Source organism: Candoia aspera, chromosome 15 (genome assembly GCF_035149785.1).
Source record: "Candoia aspera isolate rCanAsp1 chromosome 15, rCanAsp1.hap2, whole genome shotgun sequence".
Classification (NCBI taxonomy): Eukaryota; Metazoa; Chordata; class Lepidosauria; order Squamata; family Boidae; genus Candoia; species Candoia aspera.
In genome coordinates this window covers 15,430,316-15,452,985 of record NC_086167.1, presented here as the reverse complement: position 1 = coordinate 15,452,985, position 22,670 = coordinate 15,430,316, and the positions used below count along the sequence as shown (strand labels likewise).

The following is a 22,670-nucleotide window of genomic DNA, read 5'->3' as shown; positions in this document are numbered from 1 at the left end:
TCCAGGACAAGCGCTGCCCGCTCTACAATTTCTATCTCTACGCTCCTCGCCGGCGCCTCCCTCCCCCGCCGCTGCGCAGACGCACGGCCGCTCTTCTTCCTCCCGCCGCTCCCCCGCCCCGCGGCTACATCCGGGCATCCCGAGCGGGGGGCGGGGCCCAGCTGTTGGGGTTTCTCGGCCGGACGGTTGCGGAGTCGCCGCGCGTCGCTCGCTGAGGGGCCGAAGCCGAGGAGGAGCCGGAGGTCCCGCTGGTGCGGTGGAGGCCCGCGTCCCCTCCCCTGCTCCCCGGCATGGCGGTGAGGCTCCCCGTCGCCTTCCCGGGCTGGCGCAGGGCGAGGCCCAGGCGGCGGGCGGAGCCGCCTCGGGTGGGAAGCGCGAGACAAGATGGCGCCCGGCCGCCATGACGGGCCTCCTGCGGGGGGAGGAGGGCGGCGGCGGCGCCCCCCCAGCGCGGCTTCTCGAGGCTTCGCCGGCGCCGTCTTCCCGGGGGGGCGGCCTCCCTCCCCGCGGGGCTCGAGCGGAGGCGCTGCTCCCGGCCCCGTAACGGGGGGAAACTGGCGTCTCCGCACCCGCGCTGGCATGACCCGCCTAATGCGCGCGTGCGTGGTTGTGGAGAAGGGTCTTCTGCGGGCTTCAAGTCGGGGGAGCGACCCCGGGTGTGGGTCGGAGGCGTTTTTGAAGTGAAAGAGGCGCAGGCGAACGCGCGCCCTTGCGGAGAGGCCCGGGGTGTCTGGGTGCGGAGGCTCTGGGCTCTCCCAGAGGAAGTTATGCACGGGGGGGTGTGGGGAGGGGAGGGGAGGGGAGGCCCCCGTGCGACGAGTGTACCGTTATAGGGCCGAGCAAGGGCGCCTGTGCGCGTGGGCAGGGCAGCCTTTGACATCCAAGCCGAGTTTCGTGACTGTCTCTGGAGATGTGGGGGCGAAATTGGGGCTGCTAAAAAAAGCACTAGTAGGATACTTGGGCTGCTGCCCTTTTTAGCCGCTCCCAACTGAAGAAGAGGATGCTCAGTGTAAGGCCGCGCTAACTGCTTTAAGGTATCCTTTAGTGACCCCAGATTTCACTCTCCTCCGGTGAAACAGGGAAAAAACACACCCCTCGCCCGCTTTCCTTTATTTGTATTTTTTTCATGCTGTCATTTTACTTTGACTATTTTGAGTGTAGTCCGTGAAAAAGATAACTTTTGAAGCATTAGAAGCAAGGTGGAATGGGCAAAATAGACACTTGTAATTGAATTCATGGAATCAAGTTCTAACAGCTTGGGGGGAATCTGAACTTCAGAGGGGCTTGTATTCTGGTTAAATATTTTAAATTGACAATCCTATTATGTGGGCATCGGAGACTTCTGAGTAAATGTATGAAATGGGTTGCATAGAACTAAATGTTTAGGGGCCTATAGCTGTTTAGCATTTGTTTAGCGACAAGGCTTTTTGTCTGTGTATGTGTGCGTCTGTGTGTATATATTTGTTATGTCATTGTAACGGTATGTATAGCTGCTCTTAGTTGCCAGTGTTGTATGCTGGTTGTGACCTGGTTTTAAAATCCTTGGGTCGTACGGCTCCAGTTAGCGGCTCTATTCTCAGCTAGGATTTAGTTCATTTGGAATAATCTTAAAACATAAACAGGTTTTAGTTCCAAGAAAAAACATTGCAGTCATAAAATCCTTTGCATTTTTTGTATCTCGTTTTTCACACCTAGAAGTAATAGGCTGGAGTGCAGAGGAAGCAGGTTTCATTTTGTTTTATAAAAGGGCCTTTCAATGTTTTGGAACAAATTGGCTGCAAAGGAGTGGGGGAATGAGCAAAATTTGCTGTCTTTTGAGGAGAGTACAGTGCATAGAAATTGGCTCATGGGAAATCTAAATCCAAGTTGGTCAAATGCAGTCTAAAACTTTTTTTTTTTGTTGGCTGGTTTGGCATTCATTCTTGTATTCTCTAGCCTATGGAAACAAACTCATTTATGAGCTTATTCATTGAGCTTGATGATAAATTATTTAGTGACGTAATTGGTATTCAGACTTGTTGCAACAGTCGAGTGAGGAAGGTAACTTGGTTTCTGGAGAATGCTATTAAAATTGATTGTGTATTTTAGTATAAGGGGGAGTAAATTAAACACATTAAAATGTCTATCGTCATGTTGTAATATGTGCTGCGGATTGACTGAGTAATTTAAGGCAAGGACTTAGACTTGAGCCAGTGTTCCATGATGTCATTGAGTTGGACTTTTTAGGGTTTTTTAAAGGAAACAATTCCTCCAAAAGAGTCAGGTTAGGAAGAGCTGCTGTGAATTGGTATCCTGCAGTTTCCATTCTAGAGCAGAAGAACTGACAAAGCATTGGGTTCTGACTGTTTTTATCAGCTCTTTACGGGTTGTGAATAAGACTGCCTACTAATATGATTAACTTTTTAGTTTAACGTTATGATTGGACAATATAAATTCAAGCTCTTCTATGAAACTAGTTTTTGGAGGCTTTTAGACTTTTAGCAACTAGTAATGTGGATACTTAGTAATTAGTAACTTTGAGAAGCGTAGTAGATAGTCACTGTAGTGCAAATATTAAAAGGTATCTCATTTGACATAGGCTAGTGATTCTGAGCGAGAGGCAAATGCCCCAGAGAAATCATCTCCTGACAGAGAAAAGAAAAAGGAGCGATCAGATGCATCCAGTTCACCTAGAACTTCAAAACACCATTATTCAAGGTCGCGTTCACGATCAAGAGAAAGAAAACGAAAATCAGGTATGAAAGCCTCTAGCGGTTGGTTTCCATTATTAAATTTTGTTAACAGACACACTTGTAGTTTAATGGCTGCTTTGATTAAGAGGATAATTTTTTGCACTCTGTGTATCGTTAAAATAAACATTTAAAATCAAAATGCAGCTTTTTGGAATTTAAATTATAAGTTCAAAGTTTAGAGTTCTATATTCAGGATAATTGACTAAATATTTCAGACCTCAGAATTACATTGAGCTTGTATCAGGGTTGGGAAGGGGGTTGGGAATATTGACATTTCCAACTGCAGTGAAATAGCTTAAGCAGTAACATCACTGGGATTGGAACTAATGTAGACAGATTACTTTTTTAAATTCTATATTTGATGATTAATAGACGCTTCCTTCTGTAGATAATGACGGGAAAAAATACAGAAGCCGGAGCAGAAGCAAAGAGGTAATTAATACTTTGTAGTGCTTGGGTATTTGTGCAGGACATATTTACCAGTATGTCATAGCATGTATAAATCTTAAGATATAATTGTCTAAATGGTAAGTACAAAAAAAAAAAAAAGTAAGTTCAGAAAGTGCTTGGAGTGAGAAGCATGAGTGAAGCCATCTTTATAACAAAAAGGTAATAATTGACCAAAAAAAAATTCATGTGGAGATTTACTGTGGAAACAACCATGATAAACATTTTAATATATCTGATTCCCACAGAGCTTCCATTCACCAGAATTCAGCTAAGCTTTTGCAAAGTTCTTTTGCCCGTCTCATTCCACCTCCACCCTAAGTTTTTCTCACTGTTTGGGTGAGGGTGTTGTTGGAGTATTCCTGTGGTGGGGCTTAGCCATACATCAGGAGTCACAGAAACTGAAACGGTCTTGAAGCAAAAGCAAGGGGATCGAGATGAGGCAGCCATAGTAATAACGTTGCTAGGGGAACCACTGGCCTCCAGTGCAGAGGCTGTTTCAGAGAAGCATCAGCAGTAGCTGGAAGATTACCTAAGTTCTGCTGGATACCTTTAGATGGAATTTCTTAATGTGGGACCAGGGACGTTTTTCCCCTTTGCCAATGGAAGCTCTGTTTAAAAAAGGAAAAAATTAGGAGAGTATTTGTGAAATTGACTATATTGTTTAGATCACATGATAACATTTCTATAATAAATCATACTCAGCGTGCTAATGCGCGAAGAGACTGAACTGAAGACGCTCCAGACTCAGATAGCAAAATTATAAGCCTACTTCATGATAAGGTAACTATTAGTCATTCAAACTCATATTTCCCTTGCAAAGAAATTTAAATCAGTTATTGGATATAATGGTGTTTTTAAAGTACAGACTATATGTTTAGAAGATTATTCCGTTAATGTTTTTAAAAAGTGTCTCCCCTCAAAATGTAGAAATTTTTCAAACCAGTTAGAACTGTACTACTTTGCTTTTAAATTCCAGGGGAATAACTGCTGTTAGTATTTGATATTTCTGTTGTTGTTTGACCCAGTATCTTTAGTTTAGGCGATTGTCCTAATCTGTAATGCTTAAAGCCTAATTGAGTAAAGGGTCATTCCTAGTTCTCCTAGTAATTTTACGGGATCAGAAAGGAAGGAGGATGGGAACGATATGGGCATCACACGGTTTTGGAGAAACAGCCACCACAGTTAGTCCATAAACTACCTCTGCCGTGGCAGTTGGCTTTGTTCCACCTTTGTGAGCTTTTCCCATTTTGGGTATGTGATAAGTACACAGTTTACACTCTTTATTTTAATAATCTTCAGTGGTTGCCCAAATAGTTTCATATTAGAAATTTACCTGGGAAAAAATGTTAGTAATTGCAGTGTCTTAACGCTTACCTTAGAATAAGATGGTGTCGTGAATATCTAACTATCTTCAAGAAGTTGATTGAATTATACGTATGTAGCAGTGGCTTTTATTGAGGTTACTAGGACCTGGAAGACATAAACATGAAAATTTTAAGGATTACCTGTGCAATTGCTTCTGGGTTTGACTTCCAATACGATTTGTAGAGAAAAACATCTCTGCAGTAAAAGTACAGAAAAGGAAAGCTGCAGAAAATCTTTACCCAAATTTCAGAGAACCCAAATGCTGAATGGTAAAAAGTCTGCTACAAAAGAGCCCAGATCGTTGCAAGTTCAAAGCAAGAGCTGGCTGTCCTTTTAGACTGAGGGTCCACTGTACAACCAAACGTCAGTTTGGATGTTGTAGAAGGCTGGCCAGTAGATCTCCTGCCGTGTTGCCTGATGAGCTTTGACACACATCTTTTTCACGGGTCTCATCCTGTGTGCACTCAGACGATTTCTCTGGGGTGCCTAGAGACAAATGCATTCCCTTTTGTGGACAAGGCCACCAAACGCTCAGAGAACAGCTGTTCTGCCTCATGATGTAAAACTAGCTGTGGCAGGAGATGCTTTAGCCTTGTGGAGCAAGATTTAAGTCAAGTAGGGGTGGGGAGGAACGATAGTGTAGATGGTGGTGTTAAAGCCATCGCAGTTGACTGGGCCACGCTCCTAAGGTTACTAATGTTGCATCACAACATATCATTCTTGCTCTTCCAATGCCCATACTAACTCTTTTTGTTGCACTATTTTCCTGAAAGAACCAACTTCTTCTTAAAACAGGCACGAAGACACGGGTCCAAAGAGAAGTCCTCTAAGAAGCACAAATCCGAAGAGCATAACGATAAAGACCACTCTTCAGATAAAGGGAGGGAAAGCCTGAACTCTTCCGAGAACGGCGAGGATCGGCATAAGCGTAAGGAGAGGAAGGCCTCGAGAGGGCGAAGCCATTCAAGGTCGCGATCTCGTGAAAGGTAGATAGATAGCTTTTCCATGATGTTTATTTGGGGAGGGTTCAGGAGACTGTGGATCCCACTCCCAAAGGATGTGACTGTGCCCGGTGTGAACCTTGAGCGTTCCAACTTAGTGGATGTTGTTAATTGTCTTCTAACCTCTCGCATACTCTCACTCTAAACAGTTGCCTCAGCATGTCTTTGTGCAGTGACAGTGCAGCATTGTGTGTCTTTATAGCTGGATTTTGCTGTAACGGTTTGTGTCTTCAGCCTAGATCCAAGCTGTTATGCTTACTAGGGTGGGGTGGGGCGCGATGGGGCGGGGGGTTATGCAGGCAGTATGTTGGGCCACTTTTCTTATATCAGATATAGTAGTTAGGTCAAGTCCTTAACCTGTGCCAGTAATTTTTTCTGTAGAACGGCAGTGCCGAGTAGTGTTTTTGCCCTGTTTTCAGGCGAAAGTCTGCTGTTTGATGGAAGCCTAAAGGCTTTCTCGGTTACCTTTGTTTTTTAATATACTCTCTTAAACAGACAATAATGCAGATAATTCCTATTTTATATGGCTGTAATTAAAGGGGATAGTCAAGCTTGGAAAGGTTAACAGGAATTTGGCATGTGATTCCAGGCGTCACCGTAGCAGAAGCCGTGATAGAAAAAAGTCCCGCTCCCGCAGTCGAGATAAAAAGCGGCGAGTGAGATCCAGATCCAGATCCAGATCCAGACACAGACACAGAAGTCGCAGCAGGAGCAGATCCAGGAGCAGGAGCAGGTATGTTGATGCTTGTTGTTGGGCATGAAAATGGTCAGCCGAGGGGATGCGATAGCGAATGGGGGAAGGCGCTGTTCAGGTTACTTTACAGTCAGAGAAGTAACTGTGAAGCAAGAACCCAACGGAACTGCGGTCTTAATGTACGGTTCTGCACAGGGAAAGGAAGAAGAGACCGGAAAAGCCACGAAGGTTCAGCAGAAGTCACAGCCGGACTCCTAGTCCCCCTCCCTTTAGGGGGCGAAACACAGCGATGGATGCGCAGGAAGCGTTGGCCAGGAGGTGTGAGGCTTTTCTCCCAGATTTTTACATCCCTCGATGGTAGTTTTCTTTGATCTTTTCTAAGTGATGACAAGGACGCCGTGGTAAGCGCCCCCCCCCCGTTAATAATCCCCATAAAACTGGAAGTGGGAAAGTACTTCAGCCCCCTGTCATTGTCATCAAACGTCTCTGTTGAAATTGAATTCAGCAGCAGCAGTAGCAAACAAAAGTAACTAGGGACGCGGTGGCGCTGCGGGTTAAACCGCTGAGCTGGCCCGATCAGAAGGTTGGCGGTTCAAATCCGCGTGACGGAGTGAGCTCCCGTTGCTCGTCCCAGCTCCTGCCAACCTAGCAGTTCGAAAACATGCACATGTGAGTAGATTAATAGGTACTGCTTCGGCGGGCAGGTAACGGCGTTCCATTTAGTCATGCTGGCCACACGACCACGGAGGAAGTGTCTACGGACAAACGCCAGCTCTTCGGCTTCGAAAGGGAGATGAGCACCGCCCCCTAGAGTCGGACACGACTAGACTTCATGTCAAGGGAAACCTTTACCTTTAACAAACAAAAGTACTCGTATTAGGTAGTCTGTGACTCGTGTGCAGCTTTTTCAGGAATTATATTCTCCTTGCTGTTTTGTTTTTAAATGAACAGGTATTGGGGTGGGGGAATGAGTCTCCCTTTTGACGTATTTCTGCATTATTACTCCTAGGTTGGAAAGAGCAAAAAAACTGCAAGAACAGAGAGAGAAAGAACTGGTTGAAAAGCAGAAGCAACAGGAAATGGCTGCTGGTAATTGAACTTCTGTTTAAAAGAAATGAAGTTATTACGTTTCACCATTTTATTTCATTTTGATACATCTCTAGAGATCTCTTCTCCTCTACTCCCATTTTTCAAAATACATAAACCAGAAAAAGAGGATGGTGCATGCTTGGGTAAAAGCTGTCTGCCAAGAGTTTGTACTATTTTTTCATGAATAGCAAAGCTTGTGTGTCAGAAGAAAAATGTTGTACCATTGGTTTCAGCGGCAGCTGCCACCGGGGGTTCGGTCATCAATGTTGCAGCTCTCCTGGCCTCCGGGACGCAGGTCACTCCTCAAATAGCCATGGCAGCTCAGATGGCAGCCCTGCAGGCGAAGGCTCTGGCAGAGACGGGGATAGCCGTCCCAAGCTACTACAATCCAGCAGCGGTGAACCCCATGAAGTTTGCCGAGCAAGAAAAGAAGAGGAAGATGCTGTGGCAGGGCAAAAAAGAAGGGGTAACCCTCTTTGCTGCTTTATTGCTAGGCAGTTACCGGTGGGATGTCTGCACCATAACGTTTTCAAGGGCAGATCAGGGCCACACCTGGTGCTGCAGCTCATGAAGGTTTGGGGATTTGGGGAATTCTATGGTGGGATTCATGTTTTAGGGAATAGCTTTGAGGGGCTCCTGCACAGCCAGCCAAGTGTGATGCGGTAACTAGATGCCGAGTGGGTCTTGCTAGAAGTTTGAAGGGGAGAGCAAAGGGGGGTGAACAGGTTAGACTGGGGAATTCTGGGAGTTGAAGTCCTCAGAAGTTGTTGAGAAACACTGGGTTAGAGGAATGGTGAAAAATAGTAAACTGCCTATGTGTGTGAGGAATCTTTTGCCAGTTGCTACATGCTGGCTTTTTTTAGTGGTGGTTCTTTCACAGTATGAATACACTTCTGTATGCAACCTATAAAAATGTACTCCTTTTATGTTTTTATAGGATAAATCGCAATCTGCAGAAATCTGGGAGAAACTGAACTTTGGGAATAAGGACCAAAATGTCAAGTTTAGAAAGTTGATGGGTATTAAGGTAGGTGTCTCTGAAATGAGCTGTCTTTACGCCAGAAAGATCAGTGTGGCGAGACCTGTATGGTCTTGGAAGGCATACAGGCTGTGGAATAAACTTCAGAGTTGCCCTTAGGGTGAAGTGAGGTTCTTGATGTGGCTGGAGAAAGTAATAGATGGGCTTAAACCCTGGGAAGCACCGAAATGGATCAAGACAATCTCTCGGGGATCTGCTCTCACCCTCGCAGGGCCCGTAAGCACTCGAGTTCCTCCAGCTTTTCAGAGTAGATTTGGAGGCGCTGAGGTGGGGGGAGAGTGCTGCTGCTGCTCCACCACTTGGTACCTGGTGAAAGTTACGAGAACGTTAACTGAGACTTCTAGTAGCAAGTCCTTTGCAAAGCTTTACATCCGAATCTTTCTGATAGGCTATTGTTGAGTTGAATGACTTGCCTCAGAGCCAAATAGTTCAGCGCCACCTCCATTGACCCTTCTCGTCTGTTTCCTCTAGAGTGAGGAGGAAGCCGGGGGTGGCAGTTCAGTCGATGAAGAAAGTTACAAGACTTTGAAACAGCAAGAAGAAGTATTCCGAAATCTTGACGCACAGTACGAAATGGCAAGGTCACAAACACACACCCAAAGAGGAATGGGATTGGGCTTTACATCTTCAATGCGAGGAATGGACACTGTTTGAAGAGACGTCATCCGACAGCTCGAGACTTTGACCAAGATTCTTGTTCAGGTGTTGGGTCCTTGTTCACCAGGAGCTAGCATCTTAGCTTGCATGGGTGTTACGTTGACTTTAATTTATTGACATTGCAATTTTTGTAAATCTCAGATCAGCGACAACCGGTGTTCCATGTTGTAATCAGGTTATACTCACTTCCACTATACACGGCAGAGCTCTGGAAGGACGTTTCTAGTTCTGTGGTTTTAAAGCAGAACAGCTGAGGGTGAACTCATACATGGATATTTTGTGTCCACTGTCTTGTGTACTTTTGTACTTTGAACTTGTACAGTTATCTTCAACTCTTGAAACATAAAACACATTGTATTGGTGTTAAACTAGCAGATTGGGCCAGTGGGTACATAATGCAGTGCAACAACCTGGTTAATAAACATGTTTTTCTCAAATAGGGTTGCATTTAAGTTTACTGGATAAATCATTTCAAGCTTAACTTCATGCAATGTCTTTAATTTGTTGGAAAAATGCTCACCCCAGTGTAGAAAAGTAGAGGGTGGAGCTGAAGGAAGTAAAGTAGAGGGTGATGTATGCTGCAGGTTTTAGTATTGAATAAGCGTTACTTATTGGTTAGCTAGACCAAAATACTTCATCCCAATAGATGATGCTCTGCCCTCAGATCCCAATTCTCTGCCCTGTAGTTCCTGCTTTATCCCGTTTTGTTCTGTGATACAGCAAGACTACCTCCAACCACTTTAGCAACAACATTCAGTTGAACTAGCTTAGGCTTCCCATTTTGAGTAGCTCAACACTTGCCCCTCCTGCTTTGTTTCAAGGCATGGGATGCGGGTTTGTCGACTCAATTTAAGAACAGAGAAATGAAGCTCCCTAAAGAGACTTCCTAACACGGCAATGGCCATTAAAACATACTGTTTGCTCAAACGTAAAAAGCAAAATGTTTGTGAACTTCCATACAAATTAAAAGGTAAGATGAGAGACGGCAGCAGCTGCTGTAGTGGAAGGCCAGTAAGCTCGGATGATACTTCTCTGTGAGAAGACGTGGTCACTTATAAATAGTAGCCAAAATTTGATACTGGCACCACTGATGGATTTCTCCAGTTGTAGCTCTCACCTTCCCCCCAGCCTTAATCTGTACATTAAGAATAACCCTTTACATTAAACCTTAATGTTCCCCCCCTCCCCGCCCAGCAGAGACAGGTATGAATGGGGATGATGGTGGACAGTTTAAAATTCCAACATATTAAAGGATTACAATAGTTAAGGATCGCAGTTTTATTTGGAATCAAGGCACAAGGAATTTACTCAGTGTGTGGTGTGATGGCATTCACTGAGGCAGCTTTAATCAGAGTAACTGGTACTTTACTAATAGCATTACATTAAAGCATTGAAAATGTAACAGGTATTGTCTGTTTTTAAATACGTTCTCAGACGTTTTTTCCCTTTTTCTTAAGGTGTTTGTTTAGAGCCCTGCTCCAAGCATTTGGTCAGTTTCCAGGGACTGCTTGGACCGCTCCCCCGCTGCCCCGAGAAGGCTGTTTACTCAAGCTAGATGCACACAGGGCTCTGAGGATCAGTCTGAAACCTGCGTTAGAGAAGCAAAGATCCGTTAGTTTGTCTCCTTCAGACAAATCTGGAATTTCCTGCTCTGCTATAAATAGGATGGGAAAGGCATTACCCGGACATTGACAGCAAGATGTCAACCCCTCCCGCTCTAGAGAGGCAGAGGAGGAGAGCTGTGTCAGTCTTTGGTTGCCCAAAATCAGAAGGAAGCTGGTGGCATCTTTATCAAAGTACCTTCCGTAGTAATTTATTAGCATTAAACTGTAGTACAATTTGTTAGTCTGAAAAGCTGACACTGGACTCCTGATTTCTGGGGGGGGCAACTGTATGGGTGGCCTATAAAGAGGAGCACCGTGAATAGACATTTGTAGGGCGGCTCTGCAGCTCTACCTACCATTACAAATTGGACAAATTCACCAGACTCGGATGTTACGCTGGGGCACGCGGTATGCCATGGACTGCTTTTGCTGATCCTTCCCGGGAGCACTGCTGTGATCTCTTTGCGGCTCCATCTCCAGTGACGGAGAGGAGCCGTTGGTACGAAGGAGCCTGCAGCCCCATCCTTTTTAGGAGGGGAAGGGCGTTAAGAAAGCTTCCAAAAGGCCCAAGGGTGGAGAAGCCGCCTGCTTCACTGAGCTATGTTCACTTACCTGTGCCATTCCCGTATGCTCTGCAGGTTGCAAGCTTGTTATTACAGTAGGACGCCCTGTTGAAGAGAGTTTCCTTCAGGAAAACTGGCAGCCTGGAGCCCTGCCTTGTAGTGGAAGAGGGGAGGCCAGCCATCAACTTCTGCAAGGTACGTGGCAGGTTTCAGTGTCAGATAGCATTGCCTTTGGACCCACTGTCTAGAGCAGTGTTTCTCAACCATGGCCATTTTAAGTTGGGGGGACTCCATGCTGGCTGGGGAATTCTGGGAGTTGAAGTCCCCCCAGCTTAAAATGGAGAAACACTGGTTTAGAGGGTCCCCCCCCCAGCCTTATGCAAACACAAAGGATTTGGGTACCATCTTCTGTGAACCTAGAACAGAGAGAGTGGAGTATCCATACAAGTGATTAATTTTATTTCCTTAGACGCAGGACAGTTTACTGCTCGGTGCTTTCATGCCTTTCCTGAGGCGGCTCCGCCACCTGACCGCCGGCGCGCGTTCCCGCCGTCCTGGGCTGGAAAAGGCGCCCAGAGGCCGCCGAGCCCCGCTCTCCGATCCGAACCTCGAAGCGGAAAAGCTCCTCCGCTCCCAGCATGCACCGCTCCCGGGTCAAACTACAACTCCCGGCCTCGACGAGCCCGCTCGGGCCTATGGGCAGCGGCGTAGCCGTCCCCGCGTTGCATGCTGGGCTCCGTAGTCTTCCCCCGCTGAGAGGCGGAAGGCCTCGGGCGAAACCCCGAGCCTGGGTTCTGCGGCGGCTCCGGGGCCTGGGTGCCTTCTCCGGGTTCCGCGCGGCGGCGGCCTTGGCCGTCTCCTCTTCGCCGTCCTCCGTCGCGCGCCGCGCGGCTCGTCCCCCGCGCGCTAAGATGGCGGCCGAGGTGGACTTCGGGGACCGCGAGCTCTTCCAGCAGCTGGATGCCGACGAAGGGGCGCCCGCCGCGCGGCCCGGCCCGGCGGAAGAGGCGGCGGAGCTCCGTGAGCGGCTGAGGGACTCCGAGGAGACCGTCAGGCAGCTGCGGGCGGAGAATATCCTGGCCGGGGCGAGGGCAGGGCGGCCCCGGCTGGAAAGGCCCCCTCCGTCCCGGCGGGAGGCGTTTGGTGGGTGGGGGGAGCCTCGGGCCTTCGTCCCGCCTGCGGTGCGGCTTGGCTGCCGCGGCCCCGCGTGGACGAAGGAAAACGCCTCCCGGTCGGGGCCTTTCGGGCATAGGCACCGCCGAGGGAGGGGTTCAGGGCCGGCCTCGCTGCCCTGCTGCTCGGGGTTCTTTCCCACGTTCAGAGCGGCTAGGCGTGGAAGCCGGCTGCGGCCTTCGGGCCAGTCGCGCGCGCTCAGCCTAACCTACCTCGCAGGGTGGTGGTTGTGGGGGCAAAATAGGCAGGAGAATTAGCTATGTTCACCGCCTTGAGTTATATATATTAAAAATGGGATAAAATAATAACAGTAAGAAGCCGCCAGTTTGGTGTCTTGGTTAAGGCACCGGGCTAGAAACCAGGCGACGGTGAGTTCTGCTCCCACCTTAGGCCCAAAGCCAGCTGGGTGACCTTGGGCCAGTCCCTCTTTCTCAGCCCTAGGAAGAAGAAGGCCAGGGCAAACCACTTCTGAAAATCTTGCCAAGAAAACTGCAGGGACTAGTCAGGCAGGTGCCAGGAGTCAACACTGACTTGAAGGCAATAACAACAACAACAACAACAATAATTAGGACTGGCGAGAGGAGGCTGCAGGGATTCTCCTGGCTTCATGCCTAGGAAGTCATTGTGCCCTTGAAATTCCTTAATAATTTTAACATCAGGAACTCAGAAGAAAACTGAACATCCTGACTCGACCAAGGTACGTTCCAACATCTTGAGTATTTGCGACGTTTGGGCCAAACAGAAGGTCTTTGGGTAGATTTCCAGGGCATTTGCAACAGATTGTCAAGGATCTCTGGCTCCCGGGTATGAAATGCATTGGGAGTGGATTTGTGTGTGAGGTCCGGGCGAAACCAGCTTTGGTCTGAGTCGGTGTCCTCAAAAGCATCTTGTTCTATAATTCCGCACCCACAGTCAACTGCTGTTGTGTTTCTCAGAGTTCTAGTGAAATCAGGTAAAGGTATATTTTAAGTTTGGCCCGTAATTTAGTTGAAAGATGCTAAATTTACATGTGCTTAAGGACTTGAGTACCTTGTGGTGTCTGTTTCCCAGTTTTTCATGGTGATGGTTCACAATTTTTAAAAGATGGAACAATATGTTGCATGCTGGCAGGAGATCCCTGGTGCTCCTCTTGCAAAACTGAAACTCCAGACTCATGATTCTGGAGATTTGTCTCCAGATTCTGGAGATTCGTCCCCAGATTCTGGAGATTCCACATTTTTCTGGATTTGTCACAGTACTTGTTACTCGCCTGTCTCTGTTAAAGAAGAATGTCAGGAACAATCAACTCTTCACATTTGTTACTTTTTTGCACGTGTTGCTTGTAATCTGCGATGCAATTATGCACAAGAGAGTGATTTTAGCTAGTCAGTTTTTCTTCTGTTACCATGTAAAGAAAATCCTGGCCTAAGGATAATGGAGAAGGTAAAATAAAAAAATGAAAGACTTGAAATATCTGATGAACTGACATCAAAGGCGTCCTGCAGGGTTCTGTAAACTACTACCATGTTGTAAAGTTAGCTTTATGCTTGCTTTTTAGCGGAATAACGATGGATGACTGTAAGCTTGACGGACCTTTGTTACAGATTTTGTTCATGAATAATACTGTTTCAAAGTGAGTATCTGTTTCTTGTATTGTCTGAGTTCACTTTCAGAATGGATATGTGTGTGTGTATAATCTGTATTTTATATATATATATATAGGATATGTATATGCATCTTAGACTACAACACTGGTGGATCTGGATTCACAAGTTTGCTGGATCCCTGCTTAAGTAGTTTCTTCATTACTGGCTGCCCCATGTTTGGTAGAGTCATGGTTTTTTGTTTTTTTTAAATGGAAAAGACTTCAGAGTAAATCTTTGTAGTAAAGGAGATAAGACATTGGATTTTTTTTTTAAATAGTTTCTGTGCGCCCAAGATTGTAAATGTTTGAGAGTTGCTTCTATATGCAGTATGGAAGCAAATATGAATTTCTTCAATGCTAGCAGAGACCTACAACCCCCCCCAATAATTAAAAAATTATCTATATAGCTTTCTCTGTGGAAATTCAATCTACCAGTTCTTTTGCATGAGAGAGAAGTATGCAGCACAAAATCCTTAGCATTAATTATGTATAAATGCACTATCAGAGATATCCTTAGTCGTGTCCTGTTGGGTTTAAAAAAGAAACAGGGCAATTGATCCATTCTGTATTCTGATAATCTCTTATATAGGCAATATCATCAAGAAATAGAGGAGTTTATATCTAGTTTATTTCAAAGATATGAGGAGCAACAGAGAACTGAATCTGACAAGACTTGCTTCAATGTTAAGCCGCAGGTATTTATCAGTTGATGGGCTTACTCTTTTATAAAGTTCTTTTCACCTTGGTATGCATTGTTGCTGTTCTGGTACCCTAACCCAGGTAGACAAATGTGATGAAAGATAAGTTGCATTGCGATCTTAGAAATAATCTGTTTCCGTTCATGGGACTGGTCTTTCACAACCCCTTCGCTGTGGTGGGTGGCCTTCTAAAAACATGGTGCTGTTTAAGAGAACCATGCTTTGTCCATTGGGGAACTCTCCTAAATTGCCAAAATTGAATCATATGAAGCTACCGGAAAATAAAATGGGGCTGCTTATGCTGATGATGGCCAAATTTGGCTAAGTAGCCATAATATAGCTTCTTTGTTTTGGGTTTAGTATGTGTTCTGTAACTATGGCATATAGTTAGGTATATGTGAACCCAGGCAATATGGCATATTCAATAAGCCATGGACATAAGAAACCATGGCTTAGCGCAGATCATGAATCCAGCCAGCAAATACCGGCAATCCAGTAGGTGTACCGAGGGTGACTTCAGCTATAAGGAGCACCGAGAAAGATTGTGCAGAATTAATGTACTCCTGTACTGGATTAAAGAAAATTAATTTAGCTTTTTAAACTTTGTTTTCATTTTATTAGCCTTCTAGCTTTGTCCTGGAAGAGGACCATAAAGTGACAGGCTCAAATATGTCCAAAAAACTCAAAGAAGCCTTTAGCGTAAGTGCTTTCTGTTTTGTGTTCTGGGTGGTTGAGTCCCGTATTTGAGTTTTTCTTGTTTACGGTGTTAGGAAATGACTGGTAACTTATAAATTGACCATGTAAATATCACTGCATTTTGTTATTGTGATTAGTCCCGTAACTTTTGGAAAGTGGTGTTTTTCCATTAATTGGTTGAACATATAGATACTGAAGTATGGAATGTAAGATCTTGCTTATGAAACCTCAAATCCTCAAGCCATTTATTTAATGTACTTAATTATATCAGAACTTATATTTGTGAAATATTTAAGTACATTTTTAACGTTATATTTCAGTCTGATTGAAGTACTGACACCTTTGACTCTTTCTACAGGTTGTAGGAAGTGTTCTCTATTTTGCCAATTTTTGTCTTGATAAACTGGGGCAGCCTATATTAAACGAAAATCCTCAGCTCACAGACGGATGGGAAATACCCAAGTATCCTATTTAGTTAACTGTTGTTCCCTTTTCCTGTTAAACATTGCTACTTAATGCAATAGGTCTAAAACAGACTGGGTTCCATTTATATGTTTGCAGTGTCTTAGTGCCCTAAGTCTGGCATGATATGCTTGAATAAAACATTTCCCCAGGATGGATTTTCTGCTCTGATACAAAATGCTATTGCACCGTAACGTTGCATTTCTGGAAAGGCAGGTGACATATAGCATTGATCAGACAAACTTTTACAAGAGGGAAAAGAACCATCCAGCCTAGACAGGGGCAGGTTTTCAGACGGGGTTTTGTCATAATGTAGCTGATGATAATTCTGCTCATGCCCTGCTTTGGCAAGGCAATTTGTGCCAAACACTTCTAGGTGGTGGCTAGATGATATTCACACATGCATACATATGCTACAAATGCACTTTGCTTCATACGATGGCAATTCCTTATTGAATTCTTAAGATACCAGCAAGTTTTCACGCAGATTCTTTCTCTAGATGGACAAGAGATACAAGTAAAGGCTAAAAGGTTTGTATTTCTTTAAATCTACAAATGTTTCTAGTTTTAAAAAGTATGCATTGTGATTGGTTAGTAATAGATGTGATTAGGGAATGGAGTAAAAGCGCAGTTTACTTTCCTAATGTAAATGTTTCAGTTGGACTTTAAAGGGGTAATGGAGTGTGACCGCAATAGAAAAGCAAACATAGATATCATTTGTATCCTCAAATAACCCCAGGGGTATACAACAAGAGTCTGAATGGTAGCCTGCTTCTCTCAAGAGAGTCAAAATTTTGGAAGCTTTGGGGCATGTGTGCCAATGGGAGGTATTTTTATCTCAATTATAGGTTCTATCTTCTGGTTCAAAGCTCTGATAAAATGCTTGTTTTTTCTTTGGTTAGCTGGAAATGCTTGTTGAAAAAGCATGCTATGAATATTTCCTGGGAGCAGTGCAAAAGTGGCTTGATGTTGCCTTCTCCTCTTCTCATTGTCGTACTGGAAGAGATTGTTGGGAATTGTGGTCCAGCACTAAGGGTTAGGGTTAAGGGGGCCACACAGGTTCCTGATCCCTGCCTTATGGTCTGCTTAGAATTTGTGATGTACTGGCATCTAATGTCTGATTATTATCAACTATTTATGAAACGTGACTTTGAAATCAAAGGCAGTGTTTTTGTTCGTGTCATCCATATTTCCAGTATCGTTTCATTGCCACACTGGTGCGACTTTTTCCACCTTTAAAGTCGTAACTGTGTAGCAGTTGATTTGCTCAATCAGGAGTCCTTTTGCGCTGCCGCATCTGACAATGCACCAGGAATATTAGAACGTATTTTTTGAAAGGTCATTGAGAGAGTGTCAAGTGAAACAGCTCTAAGAGTTGTTGTTTTTTTAAATAAAGCAGGCCCAAATCTCACTGTTTCAACTGTGGCTCTGAAGATCACCAGATGAAAGATTGCCCACAGGTAAATATATATTTCAGTCTGTGCTTTTAATAGCCTTATGAGTGGCTGTTGCTCTTGGTATTGTTCTGACATCCTCGTTTTTTCCTCCTAACTAAATTTTAGCCACGAAACTCTGCCCGTATAAGTGAAAAAAGAAAAGAGTTCATGGATGCTTGTGGGGAAGCAGGCAGCCAAAACTTCCAGCAGAGGTATCACGCAGATGAAGTGGAAGAACGTTTTGGAAGGTTCAGACCAGGAATAATTAGGTATTTTTTTCTCCCACAGTGGTTGTTTGTCTACCTAACTAGCAACTGGAACTGCAAATAATTCTACAAAAATAGCTAGCTGCAGTTTACAGGAGAAGTTGAAAGTCTGGCTTCCCAAGGCCCACCTAAGCCTAATGATGAGTGGTGCTACCACCCTTCACCTTGGGCTCACCAACGCATTAGGAAGCTTCTGAGTAAAACCTTTCGAAGTAGGAAGGTAGAGTTTACAAAAATCTACCAGTCCACACTCAAGGAAATACAGCTTTCGGGGCTGGTAACTTGCAAATACCTTGGAACTGGACCCAATTCAGCAACTGCTTTATCTACCTCTGATGTGCGCAGACACCTCTGTTCTCTCAGTTGGCAATCTAGAAACGAACTGCCAAAACTGTGCTGCTCATCTTCATTGTGTTTTTAACTGGACCCCTCCTGCCCCCCTCCCCGCAGTGAGGAACTTCAGGATGCCCTTGGTGTCACCGATAAGACGCTTCCTCCCTTCATCTATCGCATGCGGCAGCTGGGTTATCCCCCAGGCTGGCTCAAAGAGGCAGAAATGGAAAAATCCGGGTTAACTCTCTACGATGGGAAAGGTACAAGGAGTGAACACTCTTTTATTTCGACGAGTAGTCAGTATGGTTTGTAGACCATCGAACAGTTTTTTCAGCCTTGGCAACTTTGAGAATTCAACTCCCAGAATTCCCCAGCCAGCCTACTGAGAGTTGGTCCAACATCTTGAAGTTGCCAAGGTTGAAAAACATGGCCATCGTCCATGGCTTAGTGCATGGCTTATGTTAATTGGACACCTTGGGTTTTTTCAACAAATGAGCCACAGTTTCACCCCATGGCTAAGTAGTTGTCAGAGCAGAGGCAGGGAGGTGGTTCTTTCAAGCTGCTGTTGGGTTGTGCTAAAACTACGGAAGGCGTTTGTGCCTTCCAGCCTTCCGTGTCAAAAGAGCTGGGAGCAAGGGAAGATTTGGATGCTGTGCTTTGCCAGGAGTACCATCAAGGACTGATGTTGCTTTCTTACAGCGCCGCCTGGCAGCGAAACAGAGGAGGAATGCCACCAACAGCATCCGTGCATCACGTACGATATCTCCAAGTTGATCAATTACCCAGGTTTTAACACGTCCACTCCAAGTGGAGTGACAGACGTAAGTGCCTATTTCTTTACTCACTGTTATCCCGCCCTTCCACTGAGGAGCTGTACGGTGTCCTCCTCACACACACCTCTCTGGTAACACTCCTGAAGTCTGGTTTAGAGGGCTGCCTGTAGTTAAACAAATCAGGGCAGGCCTTGAGGTCATCTTGAAGATTCTGCTGTCTGGCTCGTGGCTAACCAGGACCAGGGTGGCAAGGGTTGTGGACATGGCCTTTTTGGAGATGGTTCCTCCAATTTGAAATTCCTCCCCCAGGTTAGTGGGCTCGGCCCCCTCATCAGTGTTCTTAAAACAGTCTTCTCCAACCTGTTGACTCCTGATGTGCCGGAACTAGGAAGCCAGTTATCCCCAGCCAAGGAATACTCTTTCTTTTTTTCCTTTTTAATTATATTCTGCCTGTCAATGAGTATTATAATAGTGGCTTGATTTTTAATTCTTGCTGTTTTTAAGTTGTTTCAGTTTATAGTACCTTGACTATTTCGCTTGTTATAGCTCCTAAATTGTCTTCAGTGCCCTTGTGAAGGACTGCCAGATACGTTTATTGCAGCAATCTATTTGATCATAGTTCATTCTTTCTTGCCTCTATCCCTTTTGTTAAATATGCCCAGCAAAGCTCTGCTGTGTGTATATAAGTCTCAGACATTTATTCTTTGATTTCCTAATAGCTTTATAATTTTTTTTGACACAGGAATGGAGGATCTTTGGCTCAGTACCCCTTCAGCCATCCCAGCAAAAGGACATTTTTGCTCATTACCTTTCAACTTACCATTCGGTGAATATTTTTAAGCATGCTGGTGTTCTTCCCCTTAACAAAAATGTGTTGTTTTCCTCTGGGGTTCTTAGGGATTCTTCCATTTGTTTCTTAGGCAAGTCCAAAATCCAGGCATAAAAAACCTTCATCTCATCAGGGCTCTCATCATTCGAAAAGGCAGAAAGGAAACAGCGCTGAAGTATTGTCGGCTGACATGGAGATCGATTCCGGTACAAGTTTCATTTTAAAAACCCGTAACCCATACGTTTTGAATTTTAGACATTCACCCCCGTTTCGGTTTTTCCTGCGGTTCCACTAGCTCCCCGTGGAAACCACTGTGCTTTTATACGAAGAACGGCCCACTTAGGTAAGAATCCGGGCGGGAGAGTGATTAAAGGAGCTGCTGTTTTCCTCATTTCAGATTTAGAAATGCCCCATAGCTCTCCAGCTTGTGATGGCTTCCAGTTCCAGCCTCCGTTGCCTCCGGGGCCACCGCTGAATGCCACTCCTCCCCCTTTGCCACAAGGCACCCCTCCAACTGCTCCCCCCAACTTCACCCCTCCCCAACTGCTGTCTTGTGTGCCAGCAGCACTTCCTCACGACACCCCGCCTCTGACGCCTTCCGCCCTGAGACCGGAGGACTCGGCCGTGGACGAGGACATGCTGACCCTGGAGGAGCTCGAGGAGCAGCAGCGCCTGATTTGGGCAGCCCTGGAGCAGGCGGAGAGCGCCAGCAGTGACTCTGACTTCCCCATGGGGACTCCTTTAGCAGGGAATTCTGGGACAACATCCCCCTCCAGGACGGAGCCCTCCCTTCCCCTGGAGGAAACGGCCCCCAAGAAGTTGGATGTCTCAGAACCCGATCTGTGTGACCCCCCCGAGCGGATTCCCGGGGCCAAAGAGCCTGATCATGCCCAGGCTTCAGCCAGCGAACTGGTGGATTTAACGGGAGAAGAGGACCCCACCCCCACAGACTCCGAAGGCAGAGCCGAAGCCTGCTCGTCAGCCCCAGCGGGCAGCGTGAACCACAGCGATGCCCCTGCGATCCCCAGTGCCGAGCTGCCCTCCAAAACCGCCAGCCTGGTTCCCGACATGAGCAAGTTCGCTGCCGGGATCACCCCTTTTGAATTCGAGAACATGACGGAGTCCACCGGGACGTACCTCCGAATAAGGAGGGTGCTGAAAAACTCCCCAAGGAACCAGCAGAAGAACAAGAAGCCCTCCCTTTAGTGGCCCTGCTTGGGCCACTGGCAAAAACAGCGGGGTTCAGATGTGCTCCTGCTAAAGCACCGAGTCAAGAGCGGGAGGTGGAAAGTGGCCGTTGCGTTCTTCCTAAAATGATTAAAAAAAAAAAAGCCTGGTGGACAGGGCTTCCATTTTGACCTAGGACCAGGGGTTGCCCAAGGGCTAATACTTCCACCAATATGCGAAAGAACTGCGAATGTTACCCAGTCCTGCGTTACAGACACCTCTGAAAGTCTTTTCCAGCTTTGGGTCAAATACGTCCTCGGCTCTCTACAGATGGAGGTTTTTGTCTCTGCCGCGTAAACAAGACCCGTGCTTTCCACGTTGAGCTGATCGTTCTTTAGATACATTTGATGTCCGTGGCTTTTAAAAGGACCTCAATTTTTTAAATGCTTCCCCACAATCCTGAGGAGAACCAGGAATTGTGGTAGTCCAGTGGGAATAATCAGGGACGATTTCACCTTCCTTCCATCTTTTTTGAAAAGTTTTATAAGTAATTTAGGTGATTTAATTTTTTTAATGCCACTTCTGCGTTTTTTTTTTTTGGTAACACCATCATATTTGAACTTGCTGTACATATATTTGTGCTTGTGTACAGGAGTTTAATAAAAAGATTTTTTCGTAACTTTTTTGTATGTATGTAAACCTTGAGGTAAGCTATAGAAAACCTACTACTACTGGAAAATCAAGCTTGACCGTTTTATTATGGGTAAATATTGCATTCTTTCTGCTTATTTTTTTTCTCCATGCCTTTTTGAGGGAGGTATTCTAAAAGAAATTTTGCAAGGAATACTGGCAGATATCCATAAATAACACTCCTTGGTTTAATGCTTTATGCACACGTGGGACAGGAATTAACTCTTTATTTGGAGCGTTTGTTTCCAGTGTTTGCTTCATCACAGAACTCCTGCAGCATAATTAGGCGGTCTTCTCTCCATTCTCCCAAATCTCTCGTGTTTAGATCCAGCAAAAGGTATGCGTCATTTCCCCCACCCCAGGAGCGGGGTTAGGTGACCCTGTCTGTCCCTGATGCAGATGACCATGTATGTATACTATTGATTATCTCCTGTCCTCGAAGACCAGATAACCCAGAACATGCCACATGGTTTGAAAAATAAGTTAGTATCTTTACTTTCCAATAACGAATATCATGATGTACAAACCCATGCCAATTTTTTTTTTGAGGATTAGAATGTATGGTTTTAATTACATCTCATGGGCTGGTGGGGTGGGGTTACATGAAAGCAGCTCTGCCTGAAGGGCTGGCTGGCTTTAACGACAGAAGTTTTAACTGAGTGGACTGTTTGGGGCTTCGTTTAAACTCGCCCAGCCTGGGGCCGGTTTGCCTGAACAGGAGAAAGTGAAGACTCTGAGCCCCTCCGTTGGTTCTGTGTGTGGTTCATTTGCGATTCTAGGCTCAGTCTAACCCAGGGCTGCGTTCTCCTTTCCGCTCACCTTACACTATGGATTCTCCAAGGCAAACGTCCGCACGCTTTTGCTGGTTAGTGAATACTGTGCCTTTCCATCAATAGAAGGTGAAAAGGCCTAGTGAGGTAGGCCCAGCGACCCCCAGCAGCGTCAGAGCCCTTCAAGAAGCAGACTGGCCCCCTGTAAAGAATGTGGTAATTTCCACAGCTACACAAGATGGAGGATACAGGTAGCCCTCACTTAATGACCATTCATTTAGTGATAGTTCAGACTTACGGTGGTGCTGAAAAGACCGCCCTACAACCGATGCTCACGCTTACGGCCATGGCAGCTTCCCCACAGTCATGTGATCACAACTGGGGCACTTGGCAACCGGTTCACACGTATGATCATCGCAGTGTCCTGTGGTCATGTGATCATCATTTTTGACCTTCCTGGTCAGCTTCTGGCAAGCAAAATCAATGGGGAACTGCATGATTCACTGAACAACCATGTTCACTTAACAGTCGCAGTGATTCGCTTAACGGCCACTGCAAA

General features: G+C 45.7%; 2 protein-coding genes and 1 long non-coding RNA gene across 7 annotated transcripts; 2 read left to right on the top strand and 1 right to left on the bottom strand.

The window, feature by feature from the left end:
- The first annotated feature begins 163 nt into the window (after positions 1-163).
- Positions 164-9,474, top strand: RSRC2 (arginine and serine rich coiled-coil 2). Of its 4 annotated transcripts, none has more exons than XM_063315697.1 (10): positions 164-296; positions 2,579-2,735; positions 3,121-3,164; positions 5,321-5,533; positions 6,138-6,281; positions 6,438-6,560; positions 7,252-7,331; positions 7,565-7,797; positions 8,269-8,358; positions 8,842-9,474. In XM_063315697.1, the coding sequence occupies exons 2-10, from the start codon at positions 2,604-2,606 to the stop codon at positions 9,022-9,024; spliced, it is 1,242 nt and encodes a 413-aa protein (XP_063171767.1). In that variant the 5' UTR covers positions 164-296; positions 2,579-2,603; the 3' UTR covers positions 9,025-9,474. The 4 variants fall into 4 exon arrangements, with proteins under 4 accessions (XP_063171767.1, XP_063171766.1, XP_063171768.1 ...); XM_063315696.1 differs by having other exon boundaries at positions 172-296; positions 5,343-5,533; XM_063315698.1 differs by lacking the exon at positions 164-296 and adding an exon at positions 3,885-3,962 and having other exon boundaries at positions 2,652-2,735.
- Positions 9,475-10,290: 816 nt separating this feature from the next.
- On the bottom strand, positions 10,291-11,820 carry LOC134505811 (uncharacterized). The gene is made up of 3 exons (XR_010068751.1): positions 11,597-11,820; positions 11,244-11,382; positions 10,291-10,615 (listed from the first exon to the last, which is right to left on the bottom strand). It is a non-coding gene; the product is annotated as an uncharacterized LOC134505811 (long non-coding RNA).
- A 121-nt stretch (positions 11,821-11,941) lies between these two features.
- ZCCHC8 (zinc finger CCHC-type containing 8) lies at positions 11,942-21,330 on the top strand. Of its 2 annotated transcripts, none has more exons than XM_063315693.1 (14): positions 11,942-12,267; positions 13,024-13,064; positions 13,905-13,979; positions 14,581-14,686; positions 15,311-15,388; positions 15,744-15,847; positions 16,313-16,378; positions 17,244-17,307; positions 17,410-17,552; positions 18,000-18,142; positions 18,582-18,703; positions 19,398-19,481; positions 19,576-19,690; positions 19,882-21,330. In XM_063315693.1, the coding sequence occupies exons 1-14, from the start codon at positions 12,106-12,108 to the stop codon at positions 20,688-20,690; spliced, it is 2,112 nt and encodes a 703-aa protein (XP_063171763.1). In that variant the 5' UTR covers positions 11,942-12,105; the 3' UTR covers positions 20,691-21,330. The 2 variants fall into 2 exon arrangements, with proteins under 2 accessions (XP_063171763.1, XP_063171764.1); XM_063315694.1 differs by having other exon boundaries at positions 11,943-12,267; positions 20,050-21,330.
- The last annotated feature ends 1,340 nt before the right edge of the window (positions 21,331-22,670 follow it).